Raw genomic sequence first — 14,460 nt, 5'->3', positions numbered from 1 at the left:
ATTCGGCCCCTCGAGCCTGCTCCACCATTCAATGAGATCATGGCTGATCATCCAAACTCGGTACCCTGTCCCTGCCTTCTCCCCATATCCCTCGATCCCTTTAGCCTTAAGAAATATATCTAACTCCTTCTTGAATATATTTATGAATTGGCCTCAACTGCCTTCTGTGGTAGAGAATTCCACAGGTTCACCATTCTCTGGGTGAAGAAATTCCTCATCTCTGTCCTAAATGGCTTACCCCTTATCCTTAGACTGTGACCCCTGGTTCTGGACTCTCCCGCCATCGGGAACATCCTTCCTGCATCTAGTCTGTCTAGTCCTGTTAGAATTTTATAAGTTTCAATGAGATCCCCTCTCATTCTTCTAAACTCCAGCGAGTATAAGCCCAATCGACCCAATCTCTCCTCATACGTCATTCCTGCCATCCCAGGTATCAGCCTGGTGAATCTTCGCTGCACTCCCTCCATGGCAAGAACATCCTTCCTCAGATAAGGCGACTAAAACTGCACACAATACTCAAGGTGTGGTCTCACCAAGGCCCTGTACAACTACAGCAAGACATCCTTGTTCCTGTACTCGAACCACCTCGCTACAAAGGCTAACATACCATTTGCCTTCTTAACCGCCTGCTGCATCTGCATGCTTACCTTCAGCGACTGGTGCACAAGGACACCGAGGTCTCGTTGCACTTCCCCTTTTCCCAATCTATTGCCGTTCAGATAATAATCTGCCTTCCTGTTTTTGCCACCAAAGTGGATAACCTCGCATTTATCCACATTATACTGCATCTGCCCAATCACCCAACCTGTCCAAATCATACTGGAGTTTCTCGGCATCCTCCTCACAGCACACACGCCCACCCAGCTTTGTGTCATCTGCAAACTTGGAGATATTACATCTAGATACCGGGGAGAACTCCCCCCTGCTCTTCTTCCAATTGCGGCCGTGGGATCGTTTACATCCACCTGAGAGGGCAGACGTCGATTTAACGTCTCATCCGAAATTTTAAAAAATGTTTTCAAAGAATCAAACTTTGGTGGAGACAGTTTTCAAATAAATTATAAATATGTAGAAATGCAAGTCTATCTTTAATTTAAGTTTTTCAAAAAGTTTGTAACTTTGTAAAGAATCAAGTTGGTAAAGAATCAAACTTTGTAGAAACAGTTTTAAAATAAATTAAAAATATGCAGAAATGCAAGTCCTTCTAAGGTTTTCAAAAAGTTTGTAAAGGGATCTAAGAATCAAACTTTGTAGGGACAGTTTTCAAATAAGTGAAAAATCTGTAGAAATTCAAGCCTTTCACTAAATTAAGTTTTCAAAAAAGTTTCTAAAGATATGTATCAAACTTTGCAGTTTTCAAATAAATCAAAAATAGGAAATAAGAGCCTAAAATTAAAACGTTATGTGTTTTGTTTTAAAAAAACAATTTGTCAAGAAAAATAAACTTTCTCACAGCGAGTTGTGCAACTTTGGAGGCGATCTGCGGGGGAGGGCGGGACAAGCCGGAGCTGTCGATCAAAACGGGTCTCGGCTTGCGATTGGCCGAGCGCCGTGGCGGCTAGGCGGAGGGCTGCCTGCGATTGGTGGGTGGCGACGTCCGTCAAACGAGAGGCGGGGGGGGAAGAAGAAGGCCTGCCCCTTTCCGGGAAGCCGGAGGTTTCGGCCGCGCCGCCATTTTGTGGAAGTTTGCGGCTTTTTATTTTTCGGTTTTTGTTCCCCCCTCCCCCCAGGTGAAGGCCTTCCAGCCTCGGCGGTGGGTGCAGAGCAAGCCAATGTGTCGGCCCAGGCCCGGCGGAGGAGGAGGAGGAGGAAAGGCCGTTGTTGCCACCGCCGCCGCCCACTGATCCATGGCCGCCGCTGTCAACTCAGGTGAGGGGGGGCGCCCCGAAAATCGAGGCCCAGGCTGCAAGCCAGAGAGTAGGCCGCCAACCCCCTCCTCCCCGGCCAATGCCACCACAGGAGTGAGAGGGCCGCTGATTTATTCAAATTCTTAGTTATTGCTTCAGGTGTAAGTTTACTGAACTAATAACCGGTCGGTTTTATTTGTTGATTAGTCTTTTGTCACACTTTTGTGTCAATATGCCACCCACCCCCCTCCTCCATTATCAATCCCCCATGTCAACATTTACAATGGGGACTTCCTATGTAAACCGGTCACGCTGCAATTCCACCCTCTCACCACTGGAGGCGCTGTGGTTGGGGGCTCCACCCAGGCTGGCATTACAACGTGACCCGTTTACATGGCTGGTTGCTGTTATAAATTTGTAACGAAAACAATTCTCCCCGCTGCCGCGCTCTCCAGAGGTTTGAGCGCTAATAATCCAGGCCGACGCTCTCCAGTGCTGGTACCGTGGGAACGCTGTGCTGTCGGAGGTGCCGTTTTTCAGGAGGAGGCATTAAACCCGAGGCCCACGTCCGCCCCCTTCGGTTGGACGTAAAAGATCCCACGGCCACTACTCTTAGAAGAGCTGGGGAGTCCAATATTTTTCCCTTACTCAGCATGACTAAAACAGATGATCTGGCCATTATCACATTGCTGTTTGTGGGAGCTTGCTGTGCGCAAGTTGGCTGCCGCGTTTCCTACATTGCAACACTTCAAAAAAAATGTATTTCATTGGCTGTAAAGTGCTTTGGGAGGTCCTATACAAATGCAAGTCTTTTTCAAATGGGTTTTTAATTTTTTTTGTGATTTATTTATATTTATCAAAAGTTAGTGAATGTATTGTGGAAATCATTTTGTTCTGCTAATTTGGTCCCTTCATGAGCCTTATACCCCTGAGGTTCTGTTTTTTTTAATGTATTTTTAGTTAGCCTTGTTGCTGAAATGTCTTGCTTATCGATCAACAGTATATTTAAAAATCTTCTGCCTGTGTGCATTTCCTGTCTATAAACCTGTACAATTTCTTCTCGCAGTTGCGTCACTTTTTCCCTCATATAAATAAATACCTATATGTCCAGGCTGACAATGCAAACGGCAATGTAAATGTGTCACGTTGTAATTACATGCTCTGGCCAGCAGTGGCGTTGCATAGAATGATGCAGCATAGAATGTTGCAGCACAGAAGGAGGCTCTCTAATTAGTCCCAATCTCTCTTTTCCACCACCCCCCCCCGCACTCTTTTCCCCATAGCCCTGTTATTTTTTCCCTACAAGTATTTATCAAGTTTCTTTTTAAATACAGGAAACTTTGTGATATCCGGCACCGACGGGACCGAGCTGTTGCCGTCCCATCAAAAGTGCCGGACAAACCAGCGCTAATGTTGAAGCATACGGAGGTTTTCATCTCCGTATCTGACAACAAACACTGTTGCTTAGCAACAGCTTCAAACAGTCGGCCCGTACCTTGGAAGCATCTCTGTAGCTTAGCAACAGCTTCAGAGAGACTTTCCAGAGCCTGACTGTTGAAAAAAATGCCACCAGAAGAAAAAAAACCGAACAAAACGGCTTCTGATTTCTGCCGGTAGATCGAGGTTTCCAGACATACAACCTCCGGATAAACCAAAGTCTCCTGTATTGCTATTCAGTCTGCTCCCACCGCCCTTTCAGGCAGTGCATTCCAGATCACAACAACTCGCTGTGTTTTTTTCCAAAAAAATGTGTCCTTGTGTCCCCTCTGGTTCTTTTGCCAATTATCTTCAATCTGTGTCTGGTTACTGACCCTCCTGCCAATGGAAACAGTTTCTCCTTATTTACTCAGATCAAAACCCTTCATGATTTTGAACGCCTCGATTAAATCTCCTCTTAACCTTCTCTGCTCTAAGGAGAACCTTCTCTGCTCTAAGAACAATCCCAGCTTCTCCAGTCTCTCCACATAACTGAAGTCCCTCATCCCCTGGGACCATTCTGGTAAATCTCCTCCGCACCCTCTCCAAGGCCTCGACATCCTTCCTAAAGTGCGGTGCCCAGAATTGAACACAAGACTCCAGCTGGGGCCTAACTGGTGTTTTATACAAGTTTAGCATAACTTCCTTGCTTTTGTACTCTCTGTCACTATTTATCCTGCTGTGCAGGATATCTACCCCGAGAGGTGCCGGGGGAAGGCCCTGAGAATCATTAAAGACGCGAGCCACCCCAGCCACAACCTCTTCGCCCTGCTCCCGTCCGGTAAGAGATACCGAAGCATACGGTCTCATACCAACAGGTTTAGAAACCGCTTCTACCCCCAGGCCATAAGACTCATGAACGATTAATTTATTATTATTTATTACTGTTGTTTTATTTATTATTACTGTCTTTCTATTAGTATTTTTATCATTGTTATGCCATATTTATTCCAATGTTGGGAGGACTTGTAAAAATCAACATTTCATTGTGCAGTACACACGTCTGCTGCATATATGACAACTAAAATTGAATTGAATTGAATTGAAGCCCAGGATCCCATATGCTTTTTTTTAACAGCCTTCTGAACATGTCCTGCCACCTTCAAAGATTTATGTACGAACATCCCCAGGTGTCTGTTCCTGCACCCCTTTTAAAATTGTACCATTTACTTTATACTGCCTCTCATTCTTCCTACCAAAATGTATCACTTCACAATTCTCTGCGTTAAACTTCATCTGTCATGTGTCTGCCCATTTCACCAGTCTGTCGACGTCCTCCTGAAGTCTGTTACTACCCTCCTCGTTGTTTACTACATTTCCTAATTTCGTATCGTCAGCAAACTTTGAAATTATGCCCTGTATACCCAAGTCCATTCATCTCAACAAAAAAAAAAGCAGAGGTCCCAACACCGACCCCTGGGGAACACCACTGTATACCTCCCTCCCGTCTGAAGAACATCTGTTCACCATTACTCTCTACTCACTGTCCCTCATCCAATTTTGTATCCATGCTGCCACTGTCCCGTTAATCCCACGGGCGTTGATTTTTCTAACAAGTCCTGTGTTCCGCCAGCTGCTTGGCCTTTGCTACAGTGAAGGTCCGACATCCCAACCCACTCTGCTTCTCATAAGTCTGTAGGCGTTGTTACTTAACTACAAATAATATAAACTCAAAGTTTGACGTGGAAACGTATGACTTGTTGCGTTGTTGGCCCATTTAACCTAATTTCTAAATGGTGTGAAGTTTGGGACTGCGGCGGAGCGGTGAGGTTTAGGGGTCCAAGTATAGGAAACTTTGGTTTATCCGGAGTCTAAATGTCCGGCAAGCTCGAGCCACCGGCAAAAATCAGGAGCCGTTTCGTTCGTTTTTTTTTCTTTTCGTTGCTTTTTTTTCACCAGTCAGGCTCTGCAAGGTCTCGCTGGAGCTGTTGCTAAGCTACAGAGACGCTTGCAAGGTACGGCCGACTGTTTAGAAGCTGTTGCTAATCAACAGGGTTTGTTGCCAGATACGGAGCTCAAAATCTCCGTATGTTTCAACATTAGCGCTGGTTTGTCCGGCACTTTTGATGGGACGGCAACAGCTCGGTCCCTTCGGTGCCGGAGAGCACAAAGTTTCCTGTACAGAGATCACTATAAGCTGGTGTACAGGGTCAGAAAAACAATTTAAAAGGGCTAATGGAATGTTGACCTTTATCTCAAAGAGGCTGGACTACAAAGGGAGGAGGTTGTTAGTTGTCCGGAGCTCTGGTCAGACCCCATCTGCAGTAACTGGGTTCAGTTCTGGGCCCCGCCCCTCAGGAAGGATATCTTGTCCTCGGAGGGGGAGCAGCGCAGATTCACCAGAATGATACCCGGGGGGCTAAAAGGGTTAAATTCCGAGGACAAGTTGCACAGACTGGGCTTGTATTCCCTCGAGTTTAGAAGATTAAGGGGTGATCTGATCGAGGTGTTGATGATGATTAAAGGAGTTGATCGGGTCGAGAGAGAGAGAAACTATTTCCTCTGGTTGGGGGGGGGGGGAGGAGTCCAGAACAAGGGGGGGCGTCACCTTAAAATTAGAGCCAGGCCGTTCAGGGGTGATGTCAGGAAGCACTTCTTCACACAAAGGCTGGTGGAATTCGGGACCGGTTATGGAACCGAGGCGGGTAAATGGAGTTAAGATACAGATCAGCCACGATCCGATTGAATGGCGGAACAGACTCGAGGGGCTGAATGGCCTCCCCCTGTTTCTGTGGCTGGCATCGGAAGATTCTTAGACCGTCAACCAGTATTCAACAGGCCCAAAGCCATTAGGCACTTTACAGCCTTCCGGACTCAATATCGAGTTCAACAATTTCAGATCATAACCTCGGTCCCTATTACATTTATATATATTTTTTATTTTATCCACACCTTTGGTTTGTGCCTTTTCCTTTTTCTCTCTCCCACATGGCAGCTGTCTCTCTGCCAGCGCATTTCACACTTCACCTAGAGCCGTCTTTTGTCTCTTTACCTGTCCTATTACCATCTCGTCTCGCCTTGAATATCTCTTAATGTCTCTTCACTTCTCTTTTGTTCTTTCATCCCCTCCCCCATTTCCCAGCCCCCAAACTGGCCTTTAAACCTGTTTCAATTCCTGCCTTTTTTTCTCAGTTCTGATGAAGGGTCATCGATCTGAAACGTTAACTCTATTTCTCTCTCCACGGATGTTGCCTGGCCTGCTGAGTTTTTCCAGCGTTTTCTGTTGTTATTTTGGCAAAATAAGCGTTATAATCAACTGTTTTACAACATGGAGGTCTAGTTGTGTCCTTCACTAGTTCCTGTTAAGAATGTCCTGAGCAAGCTGGGCCCGTGCCTGAGTATTTATACTCTCCCTGGACAGCGCCACCTGCAGGCCGCTCAGTATTATTTCATAAGTCTTTCTTTCATGAATGACTGATTCATGTCAAGTCCCACGTCGTTGCATCGTGCCCAACCACCTAAACACACTCTGGTGGGCTACGTGCTTTGCATGCCGGCGAATCACAACGCTCTAAGGTGGCTGGAAGTGTACGCCGAGTCTACATAGGCTAAATAAATAAAATGTATAATTTTTAAAATGGGGTTTGAATCGTGTCTTTGCACCCATAGAACGTACAGCACAGAAGCAGGCCATTCGGCCCAACCAGTCCGTGCCGGTGTTTCTGCTCCACACAAGCCTCCTCCCACCCCTCTTCATCTCATCCTATCACCATATCCTTCGATTCCTTTCTCCCCCATGTGTTTATCCAGCTTCCCCTTAAATGCATCGACGCTCTTCGCCTCAACCACTCCCTGTGGCAGCGAGTTCCACATTCTCACCACTCTCTGGGTAAAGAAGGTTCTCCTGAATTCCCGATTGGATTTATTAGTGACTCTCTTATATTTACGTCCCCTAGTTCTGGTCTCCCGCACAAGTGGAAACATCTTCTTTCATAATCTTAAAGACCTCGATCAGGTCACCCCTCAGCCTTCTCTTTTCTAGAGAAAAGAGCCCCCGCCTGTTCAGTCTTTCCTGATGGGTAGAACCTCTCAGTTCTGGTATCATCCTCGTGATTCCTTCTTGCACCTTCTCCAGCGCCTCTCTATCGTTTTTGTAATGTGGAGACCAGAAATGTGCACGGTTCTCCCAAGTGCAGCCTAACCAAGGTTCTATCAGGTATCCCATGGGTCCCTAACTTGACCAGAAGGACTACATTTGGTCCTGATTCACCGTGCGATGGGAGATGGACTGCTGCATTCAATATCTTGCACTGCCTGTCCCAGAAACACAACTTCATCTGAGAATTTTTGAGTCAAACTTTTCTTTCATTGTTTACACTGGGGATTCCCTATCTACCTCTATCAACAGTGGGCTGCCGTGATGCATGCCTCCACCAAGAAAGACTCGCATTCCTACAGCGCTTTTCACATCCTCAGGATGTCCCAAAGCGCTTCACAGCCAATGAAGTACTTTTGAAGTGTGGTCACTGTTGTAATGTAGGAAACGCGGCAACCAATTTGCGCACAGCAAGCTCCCACAAACAGCAATGTGATAATGACCAGATCAACGGTTTTTTAGTGATGTTGATTGAGGGATAAATATTGGCCCCAGGACACCGGGGAGAACTCCCCCTGCTCTTCTTCCAATAGTGGCCGTGGGATCTTTTACATCCACCTGAAAGAGCAGACGGGGCCACGGTTTAACGTCTCATCCGAAAGATGGCACCTTGAACAGTGCGGCGCTCCCTCGGTACCGCCTCTCCGACAGTGCGGTGCTCCCTCGGTACCGCCCCTCCGACAGTGCGGTGCTCCCTCGGTACCGCCCCTCCGACAGTGCGGCGCTCCCTCGGTACCGCCCCTCCGACAGTGCGGCGCTCCCTCGGTATCGCCCCTCCGACAGTGCTCGGTACCACCCCTCCGACAGTGCGGCGCTCCCTCGGTACCGCCCCTCAGACAGTGCGGCGCTCCCTCGGTACCGCCCCTCAGACAGTGCGGCGCTCCCTCGGTACCGCCCCTCCGACAGTGCGGCGCTCCCTCGGTACCGCCCCTCCGACAGTGCGGCGCTCCCTCGGTACCGCCCCTCCGACAGTGCGGCGCTCCCTCGGTACCGCCCCTCCGACAGTGCGGCGCTCCCTCGGTACCGCCCCTCCGACAGTGCGGCGCTCCCTCGGTACCGCCCCTCCGACAGTGCGGCGCTCCCTCGGTGGCGCTCCCTCGGTACCGCCCCTCCGACAGTGCGGCGCTCCCTCGGTACCGCCCCTCCGACAGTGCGGCGCTCCCTCGGTACCGCCCCTCCGACAGTGCGGCGCTCCCTCGGTACCGCCCCTCCGACAGTGCGGCGCTCCCTCGGTACCGCCCCTCCGACAGTGCGGCGCTCCCTCGGTACCGCCCCTCCGACAGTGCGGCGCTCCCTCGGTGGCGCTCCCTCGGTACCGCCCCTCAGACAGTGCGGCGCTCCCTCGGTACCGCCCCTCCGACAGTGCGGCGCTCCCTCGGTACCGCCCCTCCGACAGTGCGGCGCTCCCTCGGTACCGCCCCTCCGACAGTGCGGCGCTCCCTCGGTACCGCCCCTCCGACAGTGCGGCGCTCCCTCGGTACCGCCCCTCCGACAGTGCGGCGCTCCCTCGGTGGCGCTCCCTCGGTACCGCCCCTCCGACAGTGCGGCGCTCCCTCGGTACCGCCCCTCCGACAGTGCGGCGCTCCCTCGGTACCGCCCCTCCGACAGTGCGGCGCTCCCTCGGTACCGCCCCTCCGACAGTGCGGCGCTCCCTCGGTACCGCCCCTCCGACAGTGCGGCGCTCCCTCGGTACCGCCCCTCCGACAGTGCGGCGCACCCTCGGTACCGCCCCTCCGACAGTGCGGCGCTCCCTCGGTACCGCCCCTCCGACAGTGCGGCGCTCCCTCGGTACCGCCCCTCCGACAGTGCGGCGCTCCCTCGGTACTGCACTGGGAGTATCAGCCTGGATTTTGTGCTCAAGTCTCTGGAGTGGGGATCGAACCCATGACCTTCTGACTCCGAGGCAAGAGTGCTACCCACTGAGCCACTGCCGACACTCTGGGTGAGCTGTGGCAGCTGCTTTTTCCCTCTCCCAGCACCTTGGGTTTTAGTCCCCGCACTTGTTAATCTCCCCTGTTCTGGTGCACCCTCTCTCTTTGACGCAAGCTGTCAACTTTTGCCACTGTTTTCTGAAACATTTACCCCTTTTCCTTTTTGTCTGGCATTGTAAGCTTCACCCAGCCCCGCTCTTCCAAGTAGGGTGACATTGCTCATGGTGAGTCATGATGGGCTCGTCTTGACAAGTTTACAGGAAGTGTGACTATATTGCAAAACATCTCGTATATTACCAGTAAATGAGAGAGAGGGTAGCTCGGGAGAAACTGTTTCCAATGGCAGAAGGGTCGGCCACCAGAGGACCCAGATTTAAGGTGATTGGCAACAGAACTAGAGGGGAGGGGAGACATTTTTCTTGCGCAGCGAGTTGTTGTGATCTGGAACGCGCTGCCTGAAAGGGCGGTGGAAGCAGATGCAATACAGGAAACTCTTTTTTTACCCGGCACCAACGGGACCAGCGTGGTGCCGGTTGATCAAAAAGTCCGGAACCCCGGTTACACGGCCACAGATCCAGGAACCCCGGTTACACGGCCACAGATCCAGGAACCCCGGTTACACGGCCACAGATCCAGGAACCCCGGTTACACGGCCACAGATCCAGGAACCCCGGTTACACGGCCACAGATCCAGCAACCCCGGTTACACGGCCACAGGTCCAGGAGCCCCGGTTACACGGCCACAGATCCAGCAACCCCGGTTACACGGCCACAGGTCCAGGAGCCCCGGTTACACGGCCACAGATCCAGGAACCCCGGTTACACGGCCACAGATCCAGCAACCCCGGTTACACGGCCACAGATCCAGGAGTCCCGGTTACACGGCCACAGATCCAGGAACCCCGGTTACACGGCCACAGATCCAGGAACCCCGGTTACACGCCCACAGATCCAGGAACCACGGTTACACGGCCACAGATCCAGGAACCCCGGTTACACGGTCACACATCCAGGAGTCCCGGTTACACGGCCACAGATCCAGGAGCCCCGGTTACACGGCCACAGATCCAGGAGCCCCGGTTACACGGCCACAGATCCAGGAACCCCGGTTACACGGCCACAGATCCAGGAACCCCGGTTACACGGCCACAGATCCAGGAACCCCGGTTACACGGCCACAGATCCAGGAACCCCGGTTACACGGCCACAGATCCAGGAACCCCGTTTACACGGCCACAGATCCAGGAACCCCGGTTACACGGCCACAGATCCAGGAGCCCCGGTTACACGGCCACAGATCCAGGAGCCCCGGTTACACGGCCACAGATCCAGGAACCCCAGTTACACGGCCACAGATCCAGGAGCCCCGGTTACACGGCCACAGATCCAGGAGCCCCGGTTACACGGCCACAGATCCAGGAACCCCGGTTACACGGCCACAGATCCAGGAACCCCGGTTACACGGCCACAGATCCAGGAACCCCGGTTACACGGCCACAGATCCAGGAGCCCCGGTTACACGGCCACAGATCCAGGAACCCCAGTTACACGGCCACAGATCCAGGAGCCCCGGTTACACGGCCACAGATCCAGGAACCCCGGTTACACGGCCACAGATCCAGGAACCCCGGTTACACGGCCACAGATCCAGGAACCCCGGATACACGGCCACAGATCCAGGAACCCCGGTTACACGGCCACTAATATATAGTAAAACTTACCTGAACCTACTCCTGAGTTTTGCCGGTAAAAGAGTTTCCTGTAGTAACTTTCAAAAGTGGAATTGGATAAATACTTGAAGGGGAAAAATTCACAGGGCTACGGGGAAAGAGCGAGGGGGGAGTGGGACTAATTGGAGAGCTCGTTCAAAGAGCCGGCACAGGCACGATGGGCCGAATGGCCTCCTCCTGCGCTGTATCATTGTATAAATTGCCGGTGATGTTCCCCATGATCAGTCAGTGAATATAAATTTTGTTTTACGCACAAGATGGCGATGGAGTTGGAAGAGACACTTCAACGAGTCGCTCGACAGAACCGCCTAGTGGGCGTAGGAATTTATAATGGGGGGAAAAGGTTGACCCCAAAGTGTGGTAACAGGATGTCAAGTTTTGTAAGTTAGGCATCGGCTGTGGCTCAGTGGGTAGCCCTCTTGCCTCTGAGTCAGAAGGCCGTGGGTTCGAACCCCCCACTCCAGAGACTTGGACCTTCAATCTAGGCCGACACTCCTTGTGCCAGTACTGAGGGAACGCTGCCCTGTCGGAGGTGCCGTCTTTCGGATGAGAGGATTTGAGTACAGGAGCAAGGATGTCTTACTACAGTTACACAGGGCCTTGGTGAGACCACACCTGGAGTACTGTGTGCAGTTTTGGTCTCCTTACCTAAGAAAGGATATACTTGCCATAGAGGGAGTGCAGCGAAGGTTCACCAGACTGATTCCTGGGATGGCAGGACTGTCGTATGAGGAGAGATTGGGTCGACTAGGCCTGTATTCACTAGAGTTTAGAAGAATGAGGGGATCTCATTGAAATGTATAAAATTCTGACAGGGCTAGACAGACTGGATGCAGGGAGGGTGTTTCCCCTGGCTGGGGGGGTCTAGAACGAGGGGTCACAGTCTCAGGATACGGGGTAGGACATTTAGGACTGAGATGAGGAGAAATTTCATCACTCAGAGGGCGGTGAACCTGTGGAATTCTCTACCACAGAAGGCTGTGGAGGCCAAGTCACTGAATATATTTAAGAAGGAGATCGATAGATTTCTAGACACAAAAGGCATCAAGGGGTATGGGGAGAGAGCGGGAATATGGTATTGAGATAGAGGATCAGCCATGATCATATTGAATGGCGGAGCAGGCTCGAAGGGCCGAATGGCCGACTCCTGCTCCTATTTTTCTATGTTTCTATGATGAGACATTAAACCGAGGCCCCGTCTGCCCTCTCAGGTTGATGTAAAAGATCCCACGGCCACTATTGGAAGAAGAGCAGGGGGAGTTCTCCCTGGTGTCCTGGGGCCAATATTTATCCCTCAACCAACATCACTAAAACAGATGATCCGGTCATTGTCACATTGCTGCTTGTGGGAGCTTGCTGTGCGCAAATTGGCTGCCACGTTTCCTATACAGTGACCACACTTCAGAAGTGCTCCATTGGCTTTGAAACGCTTTGGGACGTGCTGAGGTTGTGAAAGGTGCTTGCACGGCGGGAGATGTAGTATATCGCTACAAATGTTCACTTTAAACGGGATCGCTGTCGTCGATGTAGATGCTGATGACAAAAGGGCTGCGGGAAGTTTGCAGAGGGCAGTGTTGGGTTTGCGTCGTTTGAAAGCGTCCCGGTCCTTGCCGTGGTAACGGTTGCGCGAACGGCGTGTCGTTGGTCTTTAGGACAGTCGGTGATTGCAGCACGGCTGTCAAGGCAACTCGTGTCTTCTTTAATGGCGGATAGTTGACCTGCATTCGGCAACGGTAAAGCGCAACGCTCAGAAGACTCGTTGGAGAGCATAAAATCCCGGGCCACGTCAGTCCGTCTCCATCCAGAGTTTCACCTGGCACCTTCCCGTGCAAGCGCAGGAGATGTAACACCTGCCCTTTTACCTCCCCCCTTCCCACTGTCCAGGGCCCCAAACACCCCTTCCAGGTGAAACAGCGATTGACTTGTACTTCTTGCAATCTAGTATACTGTATTCGCTGCTCACGATGCGGTCTCCTCTACATTGGGGAGACCAAACACAGATTGGGCGACCGCTTTGCGGAACACCTCCGTTCAGTCCGTAAGGGTGACCCTGAGCTTCCGGTCGCCTGTCACTTTAATTCACCGCTTCACTCCCACTCTGATCTCTCTGTCCTCGGCCTATTACACTGTTCCAATGAAGCTCAACGTAAGCTCGAGGAACAGCACCTCATCTTTCGATTGGGCACTTTACAGCCTTCCGGACTCAACATCGAGTTCAACAATTTCAGATAATAATCCCTGCCCCCATTTTTCATGCTGTATGATTTTGCCATTCCCATTTGCAACATTTTCACAGGATGTTCCTTCAATTCCTCCCGCCCTCTCCCCCCCCCCGCCGTCTCTGCACCTGCTTAACATCTGTTACATCTCCAGCTTTCTCCAGTTCTGACGAAGGGTCCCAGACCTGAAACGTTAACTCTGTTTCTCTCTCCACGGATGCTGCCTGGCCTGCTGAGTGTTTCCAGCATTTTCTGTTGTTATTCCATCCAGAGTTTGTTTTATCGTGGATTCCTTCACCTCACATTCCATTTCTCTTCCCTCTAATTCCTCTACCTCCCCGTTAGAATAAATCAAGCTGTGGTCTGAATATCTGTCTTCAAGTCCCCGTCTCAGCAGACATCAATCCTCTTCTTAGGCAGTCCCTCGACACCAAGGATGACTTGCTCCCACGCTAAAATGAGTTCTCCAGGTGACCGATGAGTCCAATGCGGGACCGACAGTCTCTGTCACAGGTGGGGCAGACGGTGGTTGAAGGGGCGGGTGGGTGGGGGGTGCTTGGGTTGACGTGCGCTCCTTGCGCTGTTTGCGCTTGGCTTCCGCTCGCTCCTGGCGAAGAGACTCGAGGTGTTCGGCGCCTTCCCGGATGCTTCTCCTCCACTTTGTGCGGTCTTGGGCCAGGGATTCCCAGGTGTCGGTGGGGATGTTGCACTTTTTCAAGGAGGCTTTGAGGGTGTCCTTGAAGTGTTTCCTCTGCCCACCTGGGGCTCTCTTGGCACGCCGGAGCTCCGAGTAGAGCGCTTGTTTTGGGAGTCTCGTATCGGGCATGCGGACGATGCGACCCGTCCATCGGAGCTGATCGAGCGTGGTCAGAGCTTCGATGCTGGGGACGGTGGCCTGAGCGAGAACACTGACGTTGGTGCGCCGGTCCTGCCAATGGATTTGCAGGATCTTGCGGAGGCAGCGTTGGTGGTACCTCTCCAGTGCTTTGAGGTGCCCTGCTGTGTGCTTCAGAGACACCGATCCAGCTCCCCTTTCAAAGGCAATACGAACAGAGGATGCTGGAAGCACTCAGCAGGTCAGGCAGCATCTGTGTGGAGAGAGAGAAGCCGAGTTAACGTTTTGGGTCGACGACTTTTCGTCAGAACTGGAAAAAGTTGGAG

At 51.6% G+C, this 14,460-nt stretch overlaps 1 protein-coding gene across 1 annotated transcript in view; it reads left to right on the top strand.

The window, feature by feature from the left end:
* Nucleotides 1-1,622: 1,622 nt before the first annotated feature.
* LOC147086563 (aryl hydrocarbon receptor nuclear translocator-like) overlaps nt 1,623-14,460 on the top strand; it is a 75,259-nt gene continuing 62,421 nt past the window's right edge. The window contains 1 exon segment of the mRNA XM_085978685.1: nt 1,623-1,869. Within this exon segment, the coding sequence (XP_085834811.1) occupies nt 1,848-1,869 (22 nt within the window). The 5' untranslated portion in view covers nt 1,623-1,847.

The sequence above is a fragment of the Somniosus microcephalus genome, unplaced genomic scaffold, assembly GCF_052327205.1.
Source record: "Somniosus microcephalus isolate GS21.2 unplaced genomic scaffold, FLI_Smic_1.0 unresolved_chr7, whole genome shotgun sequence".
NCBI classification, from domain to species: Eukaryota; Metazoa; Chordata; class Chondrichthyes; order Squaliformes; family Somniosidae; genus Somniosus; species Somniosus microcephalus.
The sequence above is the reverse complement of the archived record's forward strand: the minus strand, read 5'-3'. Positions and strand labels throughout refer to the sequence as shown.